A 20,222-nucleotide genomic window follows, 5' to 3' on the forward strand; every position below is an offset into this window, starting at 1 on the left:
TGGGTCATGCCTGATCTCCAGCCCACACCATCCTAACTTATCTGCTATGGGGCAACAATTTTGAATTGATTTAACCTCCCCCTTATGCCCTCAAATATCTATACTTAACTTTAAAATCTGCTTAATAAAGCTGAAATGATAATTTCTGCCTTTGTGCAGCACTTTGCAATCTTCATATGAAAACTGTGTGCAAAGCATTTTAAAAATGTGTGGGTAAGGCTTCCTGCTTATTCAAGGTCATATGGGGTAGTGACATAGCTCTATATACAACTCCAGGATCCTTGATTCTCAGTTTTGCTCCACAGGCTAACTCATGTTTCATGCCAGTATAAGGCATACACTCTCAATACCAAAAAGAAGTCAAATGGTAATAAGATCTCATCTCATGCCACAAGGTACTGCAACTAGGAAAGTGTTTATGGTTTGTAGAAAATCCTGATGAATATCCACGAGGAAAGTTTCCTTCGGGTTTTTATTATCTGTGGACATAAGTTTTTTAATAACTTCTAGATGCCTTAAGGTCACAAGACATGTTATTTATATATAAGTGTGTGTTTATATATTTTATACATACACACAGACTTGGATTCAGTGTTCCTGGTTTCATGCAAACAGATGGCAATATATATAACCCTGATTAACCCTTTAGGAAAATCTGCATGAGACACCCAACTTGGGACTTCACAATGCTTATACGAGGGAATTCATCCGTTACAGAAATACAGCAACATTTTGTTTCATGTATAGTGTTACGTAAAAAGAACATAGTGATGAATACTAGGCCTGTGTGAAGCAGCTAGTATTTGCTTTGGATTCGGCCGATTTTGAGGGACAGTGATTTGATTCAGTGATTCAAATCACTGTCCTGAATTGATTTGGCTGAATCTGATTTAGAGATTTCAATCAAACAGGCCCCATCCCCCCAGCCCCAGTTTCCCGGCTCTTTATAAAAATAAATAAATAAATAAAGGCCGACACTCACTGTCTCCTGCCAGGCTGGGGGGGAGGGGGAGTGATCTCCCACTGCCCCGCACTACATGGGGGGGGGGCTCTGTCACAAGCTCCCAGAAGCCCTGATGGCTGCTGCAACAGCTGGTGAGTGTGGGGCTTTGTTTGTTTGTTTTTTTAAAGAGCTGGGATGCTGGGGCTGGGCAGGGCAGCCATTGACAGTGCTGGGAGAATGGAGGGGTCTGGGGGGGCACTCAGGGAGGCTGGGGGAGCAAGCAGGGGCTGGAGCTGGGCGGGGTTCCCCCCATGGTCTCTTCCCCCCTTCAGCCCCCTCAACCCCCTACTTACCATTCAGCTCCCTGCAGCAGTGAGTAGGGACTGCCTGAATCTCCAAATCTTTTTTTCTGTATCTTTTCTGAATTGATTCAGAGGCTTTGAATTGATTTGGACCTTTTTATTGGTCTCCCAATTCGATTTGGATTCAGAGATTTGGCCACTGAATTGGGCTGAATCTCCTCCAAATTGAATCAGCAACCTAAGCTTCATGCAGCCTTAGTGAATACAACCTGAAATAAAATGTTGCTTACACTTATCGCCCCCCTTTTTGTATTCTAATATGTATTCTACTGCCTGAGATCCTAGTGAAATAAAATGTAGAGTATAACATACACTGCTCTTTTTCATTTTTAATGTGGAGCATAATTAAATTAAATATGAAAAAATATTCAAAATATGTTTTAATGACTTGTGAAAACTGTTTGCTTAATAGCCCTGTAGACCAACTTGCCTTATTTAGCTCATCACCATGTACTATACCACATTAAAGGAAAATTTACCAAGACCATAACTTCTGCTATGAGGTACTTCAGTCATTTTCTGTTGTATGTACTCAGAAAATGGGCTCAGTATCCACAATCCATTGTATCACTGTAACATTGCTGTCAGTAAAGGAATGGTTTTCAGTTACTGCCAATTGTTGTATAAAGTAGCTTTTTTTGTAATATGGATATTTGCTCTTTCACAAGCTTCTTTCAAAAGACCTCAAGTAGCACCCCATGGCAAAGATATTTCCTACTATTGCTGGTCTAAAGCACATTTTTCACTTGTGGTAGTGCATGAGATATAGGACTAATCTCTTGGCCATGACTTCTCCCACAATGCCCACTCTTGTTAGAAATAAGTTTTATTTTTCCTTTGGTATGTTTAGAACTAGATTTGTTGCTTCTGTAGGCTGGGAAATATTGTGCTCACCCTAAACGACACCAAAGCACACTGGTTGGTGAGCCCTTCAGGTGTTTGTCTTGGCTAACCTATTCTCTTCCTTTTGTCCCCTCTTCTTTCTTCCCTGTTCCCTTCCCTACTGTGACTAAATAAATTACCTGTGTGACATGTTCAACTTTTTCTGGCAGTAAGCCTAGGTAATCAAATCTGTCCTCAAACCTCTCTCTCCCATTTTGCAATGTAATGCCTTCTGTTAAATCAGGTCAGCTCACAGGGAAAACAAAACAAAATAAGTTTCTATAACTGTAATTGCCACTGAGTAAATTTAGATAATGCACCTGACAAACATTTATTGAAAGGACCATCAAAGAAATAATTTTAAAGCCCTTCTATTTTTACTATTGCATTAGTTTACCCATGGCGTATTACAGGCACAGAAAGATGAAACACTTTGTTTCTGCCGTTTTATATCAAAGTGAAATAAATGTGTTTTTCGTACCTATAAAAAAAAAAACATTCTGTTGTTGTTTGTGGTAAAAATATATATATATTTTAAGTACAAATGGTCTGTTCCACCCCTTTGCTTCTGTGAATGCAGGGAAGGCCAATGCAGGAGGACTTTTTGAATGGGATAGATACATCCTTTAAATTAGAGGTTCTCAAACTGTGGTCTGCAGACCACCACTGGTCTGCAAGCTCCATTCAGGTGGTCTGCAGAAAGGTGATCTAAGGCTAAAGCTGACAAACATTATACCTGATTTCCCCAAAAAACAGGCACATCCATTGCATTAAAAAGGTATATTAAAGGTGATATTAAAATATGAGTTATGTGCTTTTCTATATAGAACAAATAAAAATGTATTAAGTAGTCTGCTGAGACCCTCATCAGTTTTCAAGCGGTCCATGGAAAAAAATGTTTGAGAACCTCTGCTTTAAATTATTTTATTATTTTGACCTTCATACATTTTACCATTCTATCTGAGATCTTGTATAGGAATATCTCTTGCTATGTGACCAGAAGCAGAAAATGTACTAATTTCCTGTGTGGATGGTCTTAATTGCGATATATATTGTAACTTACTTTTCTGTTAAAGGTAAACTGCTTTGCTCAAATTCACTTAGTATTCCCTGAGAGGGCTAAACACTCTCCATATTTTGCGTCAGTGTTTCTGCATGCAAATGGTGGTCACCTGCCTAGACAGATACTGGATGGATCCGGGAAGGGATCGGGGGCGGGGGAGAGGAAGGAGGGGCAATTGCCAGCCAATGGTGAGGGAGCACGTAGAGCAGCAGAATATCTTCAAGTCAGCAGGACTGAATGGACTACACCCGAGATTGCTGAGGGAATTCTCTGGAGTCATTGCAGGACCATTGGTGAAGGTATTTGAAGACTCATGGTACTTAGGAGAGGTCCCAGAAGACTGAAAAAGAGCCAGTGTGGTGGCAATATTTAAGAAGGAGAGTAGGGAGGATTCAGGAAAATATAGGCCACTCAGTTTGACCTCCATACTGGGTAAAATTTTGTAAAAAAATTATCAAGATGTCCATTTTTGAGAGACTGACAGAAGGCACGATGGCTAACATGGTTTTTGGGAAGGATAGCCAACATGGTTTTTGTCTGGGCTGGTCATGTCTGACCAACCTAGTTTCCTATGATCAAACTGCTTAGATGTGGGAGATGCGGTTGATGTCATAGACTTGGATTTTAAAAAGGCCTTGGATATGGTTTCCCATGATGCTCTTATAAAAAAAAAAAACAACTGGGGGATTGTGGGCTGGCAGAGTCCACAGTCACATGGGTTGTGAACTGACTAAGGAGTCAAACCCATAGAGTGTTAGTGATGGGTCTGTATTGCCTTGGTGGGAGGTGGGTCATAGTGTCCTGCAGGGTTTGGTTCTTGGCCCTGTGCTGCTCAACATCTTTATCAACCATTTAGATGAGGATGTGGAAAGCATGCTGGCCAAGTTTGTAGATGATACAAAGTAATAGGAAAAAGTGGACATGCTAGGGGATAGGATGTGAATCCAGGCAGTCCTGGGCAAGCTGGAAAGGTGCGTGGAGCAGAACCAGATGCAGTTCAATAAGCATAAATTCAGAATGCTTCATCTGGGAGAAGTAACCAGTGACATGAATATAGGTTAGGAGGAGATGTCCTGGCCAGGACGATGGCTGAAAGGGACCTCAGGGTTATGGTTGATCATGGGATGAACATGAGCTGCCAGTGCAATGTTGTAGTCAACAGAGCTAACAACACACTGGGATATATTAGCTGATGCATCGTGAGTGAGGTTAAGAAAGTGATACTTCCTAACTACTTGGCACTGATGAGACCCCATCTGGAGTATTGTGTCCAGTTCTGGGTGCCATACTTGAAAAAAGGCGTGGAGAATATTGAAAGGGTCCAGAGAAAGGCCACAAGAATGATTAAGGGCCTGGAGAACAAACCTTGTGAGGAACGACTAAGGGATCTGGGACTATTCAGCCTAAGGAAGAGAAGACTGAGGGGGTACTTGGTTCCTATATGTAAGGGGTGAATATTGGGAGCTGGGAGCGAAAATTCACTAGGACACCCTAGGGGAGAACAGGAAGCAATGGCCATAAACTGTTAGAGTGTGGTTTCAAGTTTGATGTAAGGAAAAACTTATTTATGGTAAGGGTGATCAGAATCTGGAATAGACTTCCCAAGGAGGTGGTAGAGTCCCCAACCTTGGAAGTCTGCAAGAGGAGACTGGACAGACACCTTGCTGGGCTCATTTGATCTCAACAGTATTTGTGTCCAGAGCAGGGGGGGCTGGACTCAATGATCTTTCGAGGTCCTTTCCAACCCTTGATTTCTATAAATTTAATAGCACTTATGCACAGTTTGGATTCTTATTTTACTTGTGGCAAAAAAGGTTTGCCCAAGTATATGCATACCTACCAGAAGAGAAGTAGAGAGGGAGAAAGGCCCTCCAGCTTATTGGCCTAGTGTTGAAAGATCTTACCCAGAGACTTGCAAGATCCATGTTCTAGGCCCATCTCAGATGGCATTTAAGCCTGAATCTCCATCTAAGTGTTCTAACTACTAGCCCACAGGTTAGACATTACCCAGAGCACCCTCTACCCATCCCCTCAAAGCTGGCTATTGGACAGCCAGGAGAGGAAAGTATATGGGGTCTGCAGGGGGAGCACAAGCTAGGGAAAGGCTGGTTCACTGAAATAAACTACCCTGGAAGATAGGAATTTGGATTTCTGGCTCTGGTCCCTAATGTTGCATCTTGCATTCATTAAATAAAAGTAGGATAGTTCAGCTGGGATAGGGGCAAGGCAAAGAATTCATGTTGAAATTGTCATACAGCTATTCAGCGGGGTTTCTTATAATTATTTAAAAAATGTTGAGAGAGATTTCAATTTTAAGGATGTATTCCACACAATGGAAAGTTCTAAAGGATTTTTATCTGCCATGCGCATATGATGACATACTATGCTTTGTGGCCCAGAGAGTGGATTGAGACTCAGGAGACCTCAGTTCATGTGTTCTCTGTCTTAGTGTTCTTGGGTGCCTGTAGACATGCTGCAAGTACAGTGCATTGGAGCAGACTCGATTAACCAAGTCTGCTAATTAGCACCTTCCAGCAGCCTTGGCATGTCACATATTCAGCATCCCCCTGCTTAAAAAAGGCAGTGGGGGTGCTTTAACTAAAGCTCATCAAATGATCTTTATAAAGCAGCTCCACCACCATACTGAAGCATGGGACGCTGAATACACAAGACACTGTGGGCGTTTTAACTAGAGCAGCTCCCAAGAGCCACTTTAATTAAAGTGTCTTCCCCACCCCCAGAGGACATGTAAAGATGCCCCATGTTACTTGAAAAAAAGTAATTTAATTTTCCTGTGTTGGTTTCCTGTCCAAAAAAATGTAAAGGTTCTTTCATCTTTCCCTTATCCTTCATCTGTTTTATCTGTAAGGCTTACAAGATCTGTGGTTCCCTCTTCTCAGTTGGTGTCATGTTATACAAATGACCTTAACTTGCTCACCTCTTCAGGGCAGAGACCACATTATTGGCACAGAACTTTAACTTGACCCCCAAATAATTTTTGACTTCCCTCTAACATGGTCCTCTCTTTTTTTTCCCCTCAGCATGTGACCTGATGACCCTGGGGATCTTAGCCTTAGTTACATCCACTGGCTGTGCCTCAGCCAATGCCCTGCAGTCCCTGACAGATGCCATGCACATTCCACATCTCTTTGTACAGCGCAACACGGGAGGCTCGCCACGTACTGCTTGCCACTTAAACCCTAGCCTTGAGGAGGAAGAATACACACTGGCAGCCAGACCGCCTGTCCGCCTCAATGATGTTATGCTAAAACTAGTCACAGAACTTCGATGGCAAAAATTTATCGTATTCTATGACAGTGATTATGGTGAGTAAAATATATAATTTCAGTGACACTATTGACTTTCTCATGTTTAACTAGAAAAGGAAGTATAAACATATGCTGTGGGAATGCAATTGTTTGGGCTATTTGAAGACATGGGGAAAATATTTTGAGTAGACATAGCTCTTTATCTTAAATGCACAGTTTTAACGAAAACTAATTCTCAGAGAAGCAGTAAAATTGCTTAGCAATGCCATACTAAGACAGCTGAAATTTGAATCATCTAACAGTTTTTCAATAAAATATTAATAAACTGTTGACGTTGCTTGGCAGGGTCATATGGGTATTCTAGAGAGTACAAGTCCTCTAATACAGTTTCTATCAAAACTGAGCTTTATTCTCTTTAAAATTAATTTTCAATACTTCTATTTTTATCATTTCTTTACGTGTTTCCTCATGCCTTTCTCCATTTGGAGTATTTATCATAGTGGTATATTTTATGACATTATAGTAATGGTTAAAGTTAGTGTTTCCCTGATGTCTGATGTGAATTTCATATCTCAGTTGGCAACATTTTACTCTGGACTAAACCTTGGCAAACAGAAGTTTCTGCTTGAGCAAATTTGATATTTCAAGTTGGGAAAAAATAAGCATAGTTGGTGCTGAACACTTGGAAGGAAAATGAAAAAAAATCTAAGTTTATTAATTTTATGCTCCAGTGCTGAAAACTTGCCTCTGTTTATTAAGTTGATTTTTTTTTCTTCTAGTTTATTGACACACGGCATAAAGATTTCAGTAGAGTTCAACATATTTACTCAGCTTGATTTCAAAATATTTTTATTTGAAATGTGATTTTCCTGTTGTGATTTTGTGCCATGTTATGTAAAGTTTGGTGAGAACAAGGAGAGAGGAAGTAGAGGAAAAGAGAGAAGATTTGAAGTGGGATAAAATGGGCTTTTGAATAGGAGTGTAGACTGTATGCTGAGATTAGGTACAGACATTCAAACAGCCTGAGGCAGAATCTATTTAAGTTACATTTTTTTTCTGCAAGCAGTGTAGTTTAGCTTGGAGGCAAAAGGAACACACATTTGCCCTTTGGTGGGAGGCCAGGGAGTGGAAAATCTCAGACTGGGTTCCACCATTATTAAACCAGTCTGCGTGCACTAAACTTGGGTTGTGTTATGGGTATGTTGGCTACAAAGCACCAACTCACAGTAAACCAGCACCAACTCATTGTAAAATTCTGATTTATTGGATGGTTGCAAAAGTCAGTTCATAAACCTTGATGCTGATCCCCACAAACACACACACATTCATACACACACACACACACACAGTCACAGTAGCTAGCTCTGAACACTAAGCACTGGTGTCAAGATGTACCTATTCCCAAGTGCTGGAGTCTGCCGTCGATGGCCAGTTGAGGCTTTTTTCAGTGTGATGTTGCTTCACAAGGGGGTCGCCGGCTGGTCCTTCTGGCTGGACAGACAGGGTGCTGGTCAGGTCAAAGAGGGCACCCTTGGGGGTCATTCTTCACTGCCGTTTATCCCTCTCTGGCAGACTTTGGTGACTCCCCAGTTCTTGGGCTTACCCAATCCAGGGGTTGTTGACCTTGAGGGACGTCCCTCTGGGTAGCTGCTGGATGGCAGCTGTCAGCCCCTGGGGTCACGTCCGCACATACCTGTAGTCTCAGCAGTCCGTTGATGAATTTTGATTGATTCACTGCCATGATGAATAGAGCTCTGGAAGTGGTTGATCAGGGGGTATTTCAGCCCCAAGGGTCTATTTCCAGCATTGATTAGTTCAAACGGGGGCTTCCGTACCTTTAACAATGACATTTCCCAGAATTCCTGGCTCTTTATTGATTCTTTCTTCTCCTTGGTCTCTAATTTTGTAGGTGTTAATTGCTTCTCATTAACATGCTTATCCAGACTAGCTACTAGGTTACACAATCAACCATGATTTGTTCAGGGACCTGCTCCATACAGAGATTCCTGCTCTTGCTAACATTTTGTTACATGGTACAACTTACTTTTAAACTTAAAGTACATTTGCGAAAGCATCTACAAGCTCTATTTTCACTACAAGTATACATTATATAATAATAATAATATAATAAAAGAAAAAGAGGGGGGAAGGAAGAAAAGTTAGAAAAGAGAAAGCATCCCCCAAAGGGGGCAAATACTAAAAGAGGGGCTTTTGCCATATGGAGGAGCTTTGCATTTGAGGGGCGGGGGACAGACAAAAGGGTTTCTTGCTACAGGTATAGACCAGTTTTGTGTACCAAACTTCTGTTCTGTTACGAGTATAGACTGGTTTCTGATCACTTATACTAGTAAAAGTGTAATATCTGTACTTGGCCAGAATCTTTACAGTCTTTAAGAGTGAAATACATAATCCAAAACAATGAGCTATATGCTTTAGGTCTGTGTGAAGCTTTGGGTATTGATTCGATTCGGAGGAGATTTAGCCCGATTCGGTGGCTGAATCTTCAAATCCAAATTGAATCAGGGGACCAATAAAAAGGTCCAAATCAATTTGAAGCTCTCTGAATTAATTCAGAAAACATTCAGAGAGCTTTGATTTAGGCAGTGGGGGTGCTTTAACCAAAGCTTGTCAAATGATCATCTGGAGCTGGACTCAGAGCTGGTAAGTAGGATGTGGGGGAGGGAGGGGGAGGAAGAGTGGGGAGGGGTCCATGGAGGGGACCCCTGCCAGACCCCATCCCCTGCCTGTTTCCCCAACTCCACGATCCCCCCCCCCCCAGCCCTCACCATGGCTGCCCTGCCTGGCCCCAGCTCCCAGCCCTTTAAAAAAAAGCCCCCACTCACTGGGTACTGCTGGGCGGGGGGGCAATTCCCACTGCCCCCACTGCTCCACACTGCATGGGGGGCTCTGCCATGAGCCCCCAACCCCCCTCATGGCTGCCCCACCTACACCAGCTCTGGTCCTTTAAGAAAAACAAGCAAACAAAAAAACCTGGGCTCACCAGCTCCTGCAGCCACCTCAGGGCTTCAGGGGGCTTGTGGAAGAGCATGGGGCAGTGGGACTCACCTCCACCCTGCCACTGGGCAGGAATCGGTGAGTTTGGGGTTTTTCTGGGTTTTTTTTCTTTCTTAAAGGGCCAGACCTGGGGTGGGCAGGGCAGCCATGGAGGAGGAGGCTGAGGGAGCAGGCAGGAGTCAGGGAGCTTGTGGCAGAGGGGGATGGGCCTGGCCTGGGTGGTTTGGAGATTCGGCTGCAGCTGAATCTCCGAATTAGATTCAGCCAAATAGATTCAGGGCAATGATTCGAATCACCAAATCAAATCACTGTCCCCTGAATCGGCCAAATCTGAAGCGAATACTAGCTGCTTCGCACAGACCTAATATGTTTAATAGAAAGGTTGTCTATAATGTTATTGTGACTCATTGCAACATGTGGGAGGTGTGGGGAGGAGAAAGCTGATTCTGTGCTATAGCTAGTCACTGTAGTCCTATGGGCAGCTCTATGATGCACTAGCTGGTTATGATTCCTTAAGGAATGTTTACCAGCTGAGGAGTCATGCAATCTCCAGCTTTCCTTTTTTACACTTCTCCTTGGCGTTATCATGTTTTTTGCATTGTGGACAGTGGGAAAGGAAGAGGAAAAGAGTGCCATGCCCTCTGGAGACTTTCCTATACTGGAAGTTTTTGCAGCTGGGGTGTAATGAGAGATTTTTTTGAGTGTCCTGTATTTTGCTGCAAAAAGGAAACAGAGCAGGTAAAAAAAATCTGGTACAGGAGTAAAGCTAATTTTGTTTATTTTGTTCTGCAGCAGTTATCAAGAAATTATAATTTTCCAAACCTGTTTATGGGTAACAGTCGGTTTGGACAAATGTCTGGTTTTCAGAAGAAATTTTGGGAAAAAAAGGGAAATGAGTAAAATCTCTTATGTTTGAAGCTTTTTTATTGAAAAAAAGGTTTTTCCTTTTTTTAATTTGAAACATTTAGTTTTGAAACAATTTAAGGTTAAAACAAATAAGTGAAATCAAAACTGAATATTTCTGAATTATTGAGGAAATATACTTCTGAAATCTACTAATTGACCAATCCCATTTAAATTTTTTATCAAAAATTTGAGATTCTGGGTTTTCTTCATGATTTGAGATAAAGGGTTTTTTGTGCCCCATAAAAATTTCAAAATTGGAACATAATTTTTTAAGTGTCTCTCTTAAAGGAACTAGTGGATATTTTCAGGGAAAGGGAGAAGCCTAGTTTATATGAAATAGCTTTCTCTATAGGAATTTAACAAACTAAGGATGACTGCCACTTGTTTGCTTGAAGATTATTAGCCATTTGCTTTTGTTCCTTTTCCACAACCGTGTCTGTATCTCTCATTTAAAAATAAATACAAGCAAACTTTATTTGGAAATAACCCTGTGCAAAACGTGAAACAGAAATCAATTTTTTTCTGGATTATTACTTTTGGATGTATGCAGGAAAAAAATTATAAAGGGGGAATTTGTAGATGCATACAAATTGTGTGTCCTTACCCCCTGCAGCAGGGCTGTTTTATACAGCTATGGCAATAATAAAACATAGGCTCTTTGATATTTTTGGCATTGACTCTGTAGACAGAATTCTGTATGTGTAAACTTCACTGAGTGGAAGTTGTTCCCTTCCAGTAAAATCTCCCAAAATATTATTTATGAACTTGTGACAAGAAATGGAAGAATTTCATAGGAGTGATTTGAATTATCTAAGAAGAAAATTTTTTAAGTGGAAATGCCAGAAGGTGTGTTCAAATTGTAATATTCAAGCTGAATTCAAACTGCAGCATTTAAATTTTGCTACTTTTGTGGAAAAGAAATGAGTAATAGTTTGTTTCTAGAGAAAGAGATCTTTCAAAGACTTCAGACTTGAAAGGTAAGACATTATAACTCTCCTCAATTACACAATATTCTCTTACTGGTCTGTATTGATAGAGGGAAAGATCAATTGGTACATCTCCATATAGCTATTATACGTTTATGAAAGGTGGGAGGGGAATTCACATTTTCTGTATAGATAATGCATGTTATGACTTGGATAACCGTCATTTTTCATGTTTAATGTTACTATTCTCATTTATGGCTTGTGCATAAGAGGTGTGGGATTTAAGAAGCACACAAAGAACTGAAAAGCTACATTTGCTGTTCTGGTGTGTTCAAGAAAAAGAAAGGGTATGAGGGATGGGGGGAAATTAGCACTGCTTGAAAGTACCATGCTAATTTCCTACTGATACTAACAGGAGTTGTTTTAGGATGCAGGAGGGAAAACTGGACTACTGTGAAAATGATTTCTGGGCACTATGGTAACACAAATAATAAATTGCACTATTTAACAAGATAGCTAAGGCAAGTCTCTTCACAGTCTTAACAGCTGGCATGTGGTTGAGTGGTATGAGCCTGAGATCAGAAATTATAAATGCTGTTCCTTACTCTGCCATTAACTCACTATGTTATACCAAGAAGGCCAGTCATCTGGGTCATTCCCCATGTATAAAATGGGGAGGGAAGGGGGAAGCCTCCTTCACAGGGATGTTGTGAAATCTAAGTAGTGCTTGAAATGTACTTTGAGATCCTTAAATGAGAGTCAGTATACAATTGTAAATAATTAAATGGTATTATAGAAAATAATGCAATTAGAACAATAAGAAGTGCTTACCAAAGGAACCACAAATGATTGTGTTTTAAAAAGAGTCTTTTGAAAACACTATAATAAATGAAAACTTTACTTCTAATTTTATATTAAAAAATGGAATTGGCACTGAAAGAACATTGATAGTGTTCACATACTGTGGTCTATGGAATTTCATCAATCACAATGTAAATAATCTACAGTAGGAATTAGAAGAGATTCTGGTGTCCTGGAAGACTTTATCTGTACAGATGTACCATTAAATTGTATTCTGGCCTGCTTTGTATTCCTACAAGAGTATCTTCATTACCTTTAAGTATGTTTGGAACGTTATACAGAGATCTGTCTGCATGGTTGTTTTATACCGTGCATTTCTATGAGGTAGAATCATCAATAATTGTATTTCACAACACCAAAACTTACGGGTTAGCAGGCACACAGGAGAATCAGGAAGCCAGGAAGAGACGTGTAAGAATTAGAGCAGTGTTGTGAACTGTATCAATCAGGAGAGAGGAAGTCCTACTTACAGTGAAAGCAAATAAAGTGCTATAGTTGCTAAAAGGAGGGATTATGATCCCAGTCTAATCAGAATATGTAGCCTGAGTGGAAAAGTTGAAGCCAGGGGGTGATTTCCTAAATATAGAATTTTGATTGAGTTCAAATTTTGCATCGCCAGTGCACCATTGACTAATCATACACCATAGTAATTAGATCCTCAATTTAAAAAATAAAGTTAGCAAGATGACCTAAATGTAACATTTATTTAACTGCTTGAATATGATCTGTTCCTAAGAGGCCATGAGTCATAATTGTGTTTTCATTGGATTAAACTTGTGATTGAAACCATTTCTTTCTTTGTGCTATGTTTTTATCATAAGGTCTCTGCACATGTACCCTCTCTGTTCCCAAATTGTTTAACACAGTTTCCTGCTTGGGGCTCAGAACTGACCCTGCAGTGGCACTTTTCATATGCAAGGAGCTATCAAAAGAGTAACTATTAGAGTTGGCTGAGAACTGAAAATTGTTTCTCAGTAAAAAAAAAAATAAAAATAAATAAGTATTTTATGATTTTTGAAAAGCACAAAACATCATAGAAAAATATTTTTAAAAGGAAAAATATGCTTTGTTTATTAATTTGCTAATCAGTTATTTTGGACCCTGACCTGAACAAAACTTTAAGAAGTGTAGGAAAAAATGACTGTTCTTATTCTTGTTATGAATAAAGGGTATTTGTTAAAAAAGGAAAGAAAAAAATTGCAGTGAAAAACTTCTACCAATATGACTTTTGACTTCACCTTTCTGGGTCTCCTTGGAGGTTTGTCTTTTTTTTTTCTCTTAATTTTTTTGGTGGAAGAAAAGAATGCTATCCTCCTTACAGAAGTGGAAATTAATTTCTTAGATTCACTATAGGGGGGAACCACTATCAGCCAGAGTCTTGGCTCCTTTTCACAGGAACTCTTCTATCAATGGCTTTTAGGACTACTGTTGCTCCCAGAACTGCCTGACTGTGGAGCTGGGATCAGCAGTACTATAGACCAATTATTCTCATCCAGGGTGACACAGCACTGTGATGCCTTCAGATCCTTTCAAAGGAGTTGCAGGTTGCCACACAATGTTAGCAGTATTAAGTGTGTAAACAGGATTTACAAGATAAACTCAGAGTTTTCGTAGAGGAATTCATAGAGTTAAAAAAATTCTGACCTACTGTGGTCTTTCTCAGTTCCTTGCTACAGAAGAATTGCTCTATTTTTTCATAGGCAAAAATGAGTAAAAACCGAGAGCTGGCATTCTCCAAGGGGTCACTGGAGTCTTAAGATTCTCATCTTTAGACAGTATGGGTGCATCCAGACAAGCCCACACGTGCATCTTGCCATGTCTCAAAGCAGTCTGAGATGCAGCAAGATGCATTCTGGGAACAAAATAAAATGTTCCCCACACTGCATATTTGCAGTGTGGGCTCAAAATTTAGTACCTGGAAATCCAGGTACCAAAACAAAATGGAGGGGGGGGGGCAGAAGCAGGGCAGGGCATGGTTCAGGACTGTACTTTGAGGCAACAGGAGGCTCGGGTCTTCCACAGAGACACTCTGGTATCCAGCCAGAGTGTCTCTATGGCTGCCACTTGCCCTCGTGCTGAAGCACACTGCCTGCCCAAGCAGGGCAAACAGCAGTGCAGGCTGCAGGGACCTGGACCCAGGCTCCATTGCAGGTAAGTAGAGGGTTGCGGGGGCTGGAGGGGGTGGGGGCTGTGAGGGTGCAGGGGACCATGCGGGGGGGGCAGCTGGGGGGGGCGGGCCCCCCACCTGCCCACTGCAGGGGCCACAACCCTACTGCAGGGGCTACAGCCCTCCCAAAATGTGAAAATGAGTGTGCCTGAGGGGGACACCGAGCACAGCCCCTGGGACACACTCACCAGTCCTCAAAGGCATCCATGGAGCTGGTGGATGCCATCCACTGGTGCTCTGCCCAGAAGCATGCATGGGCAAGTGAGAGGAAAGTGGCCCCGCAATCTCTGGGCACCTTTCCAGCCAGAGCCTCCTTCCTGGTCAAGTATAGGGCCCACTTGGCCAGGCCAGGACAAGGTTGACCAGGAGGTCCCAGGACTTGGTGGGACCATGGATGGGGTGACCAAAAACAAAAAGGTGGGGGATGAAATGCAACCAAAACCTCAGGAGGAGGCTCTGGATGTGGAGGTGGAGGGGCTGCAGCCTGACGCATTTGAGGGTCATGTGCGCCAGTGTCTGCCTCTGCCCACAGAAGAGGCAGGAGACTGGGGTATGTATGGAGCTCATCACATACATGCCCGTGATGATGGCTCCATGGAGGAGCTGCCAGCTGAGGTCCCCAGTGGCTTGTGGGATGAGGGTGGAGAACAGACAAAGCCACTGGAGGACGCCAGCCACACCCTCGCTGAGCAGGTTCCACCACTTGGTGCCTGAGTGGGATGTGATGGTAGCATGATGGATTGCATGGCACATGAGCCATGTGGAGGTGGTGGCAATGGACAGTGTAAAAGCAGACCAGTTTGGTGTCCTCAAGCCGGCACAGTGCCATGAGGCTGGGCGAGGTGTTGGCCCCATGACAAGCTCCATTGGGCTGGAGGACCTGGTGTGGGGGGAGAGCTATTACTACACAGGACCTGGTTGACAAGGACAAGGTTTTCAGGAGGTAGGGCAAATTTCACCTCCTGGACCAGATAGCAGGTTGCACGTGTAGACCCATGCACCAGGCCAGCCCAGCAGGGTCCACCCACTCCTGCCTATCATAGTCCAGATGTCTGATACAGGTGACACCAGCCAGGATCAACCTCTGTCACAACTGGGGTGCCTCTGCTGTCAGCACCTCTAGCTGGGGGTTCGAGAAGAGGGGCTCGATGAGAAGGTCAGTGCCCTGGGTGAGTGTTGCCGGGGACCTGAAGGTAGAGACCAGCCTCCAGGCCTGTAGGAGGTCCTGGTAGAACTCTGGCAGCCCTTGCAGGTCCTGAAGGGAGAGGCCCTGCAGGCTGAGCAGCTGCCAGTCATATCGCAGCTCCCATGCCATGTGGCTACTGACACTGTATAGCAGTCGCTGCAGGGCCTGAAGGTGGAATGTCAAAACCTCTGCAAGGGGAGGCTCAAGCACCTCTGCAGCGACTCTGTACCATCCTGGCCAGAAAAACTCCAGCTCCTGTCTCTGGAGACCTGCCAGGACTTCAGTGGGCACAGGCAGGGTGTGTAAGAAGTGCCAGAGCATGGACAGGACCAGCTGGTTCAGCACCAGCATTCTCCCATGCAGGGAGAGACCTCCGGAGCCCTGCCCATGCCTGGAACTACTCCACCACCCTTGCCTCCAGCTGGTGCCAGTTCTCCAGTGGGGAAGGGCCTGTGGGGGACAGGTAGACCCCCAATTAGAGCAGCGAGCCCACACTTCAGCGGATACCACAGAACACAGGTGGGAGTGAGCCCACCTGCCACCTGTCGCCCACCGCGAGGCCAAGGCTCTTGACCCAGTTGACGCAGGCAGAGGAGGCTGTTGAGTACAATGCCTAGCAGGCTTTCACCTGCGTCAGGTTGCCTGAGTCCTGGACTGCAAGGAGTATGTCATCAGAATACACGGACAGGACTGGCTGCACCCTGCCCTGCATCAACCCTGTCACCCACCTTCACAGGAGAATGAGGAAGGGCTCCAGAGCCAAGGCATACAGCTGGTCTGACAGGGGGAAGCCTTTATGCACCCCTCTCCTGAATGGGATGGGCTCCACCAGAATCCAGTTGAGCTTGACCAAACACTCTGTAGAGGCATACAGCACCTGAAGAACCTGCACGAAATGGGGCCAAAAGCCAAAGGCCCGCAGAGTGCCTGTGAGGTACCTGTGATCCATTCTGTCAAATGCCTTCTTCTGATCCAGGGATAGGAGGGCAAAAGACAGGCCCTCCCAGCACACTAGCTCCAGGAGGTCCCAAACCAGGTACAGGTTGTTGAAGATGGAATGTCCGGGCACTGGTGGGGATGGATCATGTCCATCAACATGGATTGCAGGCACAGCGAGATGGCCTTTGCTGCCACCTTGTAGTCTATGCAGAGGAGGGATACAGGACACCAGGTCCTCAGGTTGTGGGGATCCCCCTTCTTTGGCAGGAGGGTCAGCACGGCCCTCCAGCCTAACATGGGGAGTTCCTCACTTCTCCCAGATTCAGCCCAGACCCCAGCAAAGTCCGGGCTGAAGACATCCCGGAAGGCCTGGTAGAACTCCGCAGTCAGCCCATCAATGCCTGGCATCTTGTTGCCAGGCATCAGGTGGAGGGCAGCTGAAAACTCAGCCAGAGTGGGAAGAGCCTCCAGCAGGTTCCAGTCACCCATCCTGCCCTGCGGGAGTCCCTCCCACAGGGTCTGACAGCCTTCAGCATAAGCCGGGTCGAAGGAGAAGAGCTCTTCATAGAAATCCCACGTGTGCTGGCGCATCTCTCCTGGATCTGTGAGGGAGGTGCCGTCACCCGCCAGAAGGCAGGTGTTGTAGTTCTTGGCCCTGTGCCTCCTCTCGAGGGTGTAGAAGTAGCAGGATCCACATTAAATCTCCCAAAGTAGCTGGATGTGCAAGCGGACAAATGCACCACAGGCACAGTGGTCATCCAGAGCAAGAAGCTCTTCCCACCTCTCCCAACACTCTCTGCAGAGGGATGGGTTGCTTAGATCAGTGGCCAGGCACATCTCCAGCTCTAGCATGCCCCACTCAAGCTGATTCCAGACCACCTCCCTCTGCTGAGTGTGCCCCTGAGTGCGGCAAAAGACCTGGATGCACACATTCCCTACATCCCACCATCTCCAAGCTGAGGGGAAAGCTGCCTGTTGCTCTTGCCATGCCACCCAGAACTCCCAGAAGGACTTCCTGAATCCCACATCTTTCAGCAGACTGACATTGAATGCCAGTAGGCTGACCCTGGATGCCCAGGGCTACTGTGGCCTGAGCCCAGACCAAATGGTGATTGTTGAAAGGGGTCGGCCGGATGCCAGAGGACTGGGCCCAGGCAAAGTGCAGCAGAGAGGTATAAACCCAGTCCAACTGGGAGTGGCATGCCTGCTCCTCTCCCACCCTCACATAAGTGAAGGCAGTGGGACCAGTAGGGAGACAGGTATGCCAGACGTCTACCAGGGAGTAGTCTATCAGGATTTCCCTGAGGACACCCATGGCAGCCTTGTTCCACTCCCTGCCTGACTAGTCTTGCACATCTAGGGTGATGTTAAATTCCCCACCAAGGACCAGGCACTTGTGAGGGTTGAGGGTGCTGATGTAAGTGGCTGCCTGGCAGAAAAAAATCCAACTCCGGGTCCTTCACAAGGGCTTACATGTTCAGAAGGTTCAGGACCAGCCCCTGCACTTGGACCCAGAGATGCAGCAGGTGGCCTGGCACCACCTGAACTTTCTGGAGAACCTCTGCCTGCAGGCCTGGGGAGAACAGGGTGGCCACGCTGCAAGAGGTGGCTGAGAGGTGCCTAAAAAAGTCCCTGCCTCCCCACTCATCAGCGGGAGTCATCAGGGTCTCCTGTAAGAATACCATGGGGTACCCCACTCCTGAAGGAAGGAGAGCACCCAGCATCTCTGGAGACCCTTTCTGCAGCTGTGGTATCATGGGATAGGGTCCCCAGGGGGGGGAGGGCTGTGGAGATCCCAGTGATGACCAGAGGCCAAGTAAAACTATGTCCTCAGAGGGACACTGTGTGAATGCCATCTGAGAGGCTTGAGGCATGGTAAAGCGGCAGTTTGGAGCCATGCATTTAGCCAATGTGGCTGAGGGTGACCCAGGGACGGCTGCGATACCCCTAGGGCTCCTTGACCATGCCAGCCCTGCCTTACGGGCATCCTCTTTCTCATCTGCCATGTCTTGTTGTAACTATAATAAATAGGGAGACTGCCCTGCCCTCAAGTTTGTTTGTACATGGTCCTGATGGACCCCACTGAGCCCTGTGGGTTCTTGGACCCCTTTTGGGTTCCACTCCAAAATTTCATAGACAGGGCTGGAAGGGACCTCGGAAGATCATTGAGTCCAGCCCCCTGCCCAAAGGGCAGGAAGTCAGCTGGGGCCATAGGATCCCAGCAAGATAAGCATCCAGTTTGCTCTAGAAGGTGTTCAATGTAGGCGCTTGAACCACCTCCGGTGGCAGGCTGTTCCAGACCTTGGGGGCTCGGACAGTAAAGAAATTCTTCCTTATGTCCAGCCTGAAATGGTCTTGCAGTAGTTTATGACTGTTCGACCTCGTCGTCATCCCTTGGGGTGCTCTGATGAACAAACGTTCCCCAGATACTGGTGGTCACCCCTGATAAACTTATAGGTGGCCATCAGATCACCCCTGGGCCTGCGCTTTTTCCAGGCTAAAGAGCCCCAGGGCTCTCAGCCTGTCATCGTAGGGTCTCCAGGTCTTCTAGGGGCTCGAGGGGAACATACTCACCCTCCACCATGAGCCCCCTCTCCACCACCTTTTGTGTGGTGGCCTCTGAGTTTTTTTGCTGTATAATTATATATCTTATATCATTTTTTTTTGGCTTTTATAGTGCATTTTGGTTTTTTACTGGAAGGTGGCTGAAGGGAAGGGCAGCATTCCCATCTGCTAAATAAATACTTTGGATTCAGTTTTAAAGAAGCTTAAAATATTTGGGAATTTGAATTGAATATGGTTAATAGCTGCAGAAGTGTAAACAGCAAATGTTGTGCCCTGGGCCAAACTGTGCAAGAGATAGATAGGTTGGGGGTATGGAGAGGTCATTCCTGCTCTGGATATGCAAAATCCCTGGCTACTGATACTGCTGCTGCTGCTGGGGCACTGTGTAGGCAGTTGCTGCTGCTAAATTGAAAAATAAATACTTTGCACATCCCTAAAGACAGAAGTAATGTACAGACTGTTGTGAAGTTCTGCATTTGAAATCAACCAGAGAGCTGTGGCAACCCACTCCTGCTGTGCCCGTTCTCCCCACCTCATAACAGTGATGCTGGTTGCTCTTCCTCAGTTAAGGTGCTGATTTGTAGGTGGCTCTTTTTTTTTTGTTTTGTTCTATAGTGTCTGTGGGGGTGGGGAGGAGGGGGTTGCATCTAACCAAATGCAATATTCTAGACTCTTTTCTCTCAGATTGCACTGCCTGGACTAATAACCATATTTACCGACTCTCTCCTGCCACGTCTTGATTAGTATTCAATGTTATAAGTTAGGCGGTATTATTTGTTATCTACCACAGTAAAAATCTGGCATTCTGTAGTGGGGGAAGGAGATCTTCTTCAGTTATATGTTTTTCCTGGTAATTCTTGTGTAGCATAGCTAGTGCTAACTGTCAAGTTGAAATCACAGTCTTACTTCATTTAGATTAACAGTGTTCTTTATTTATCCATACTCAAACTTACATCCCTCATCGACTTACTGTTTGTTTACATCAATTAAGTACCAATATCAACTTAAACAGAATCCAACTCGGATATGATTTTACTCTAACCGCGTTACTGCTTATCTAACAATTTTTAGTCAGTTTGGTTTATATCACCCAAGGTTTTATTTCTTTATTTCTTTATTTCCTCTCTGGGCATAGTCT

General features: G+C 44.5%; 1 protein-coding gene across 2 annotated transcripts in view; it reads left to right on the forward strand.

The window, feature by feature from the left end:
* GRID1 (glutamate ionotropic receptor delta type subunit 1) overlaps window positions 1-20,222 on the forward strand; it is a 1,166,358-nt gene that overhangs the window by 426,155 nt on the left and 719,981 nt on the right. For both annotated transcript variants that reach the window (XM_006277864.4, XM_019497194.2), the window contains one exon: window positions 6,292-6,576. In XM_006277864.4, the coding sequence (XP_006277926.1) occupies window positions 6,292-6,576 (285 nt within the window). The remainder of the gene's footprint in view (window positions 1-6,291; window positions 6,577-20,222) is intronic.

Source organism: Alligator mississippiensis, chromosome 6 (genome assembly GCF_030867095.1).
Source record: "Alligator mississippiensis isolate rAllMis1 chromosome 6, rAllMis1, whole genome shotgun sequence".
NCBI lineage: Eukaryota > Metazoa > Chordata > Crocodylia > Alligatoridae > Alligator > Alligator mississippiensis.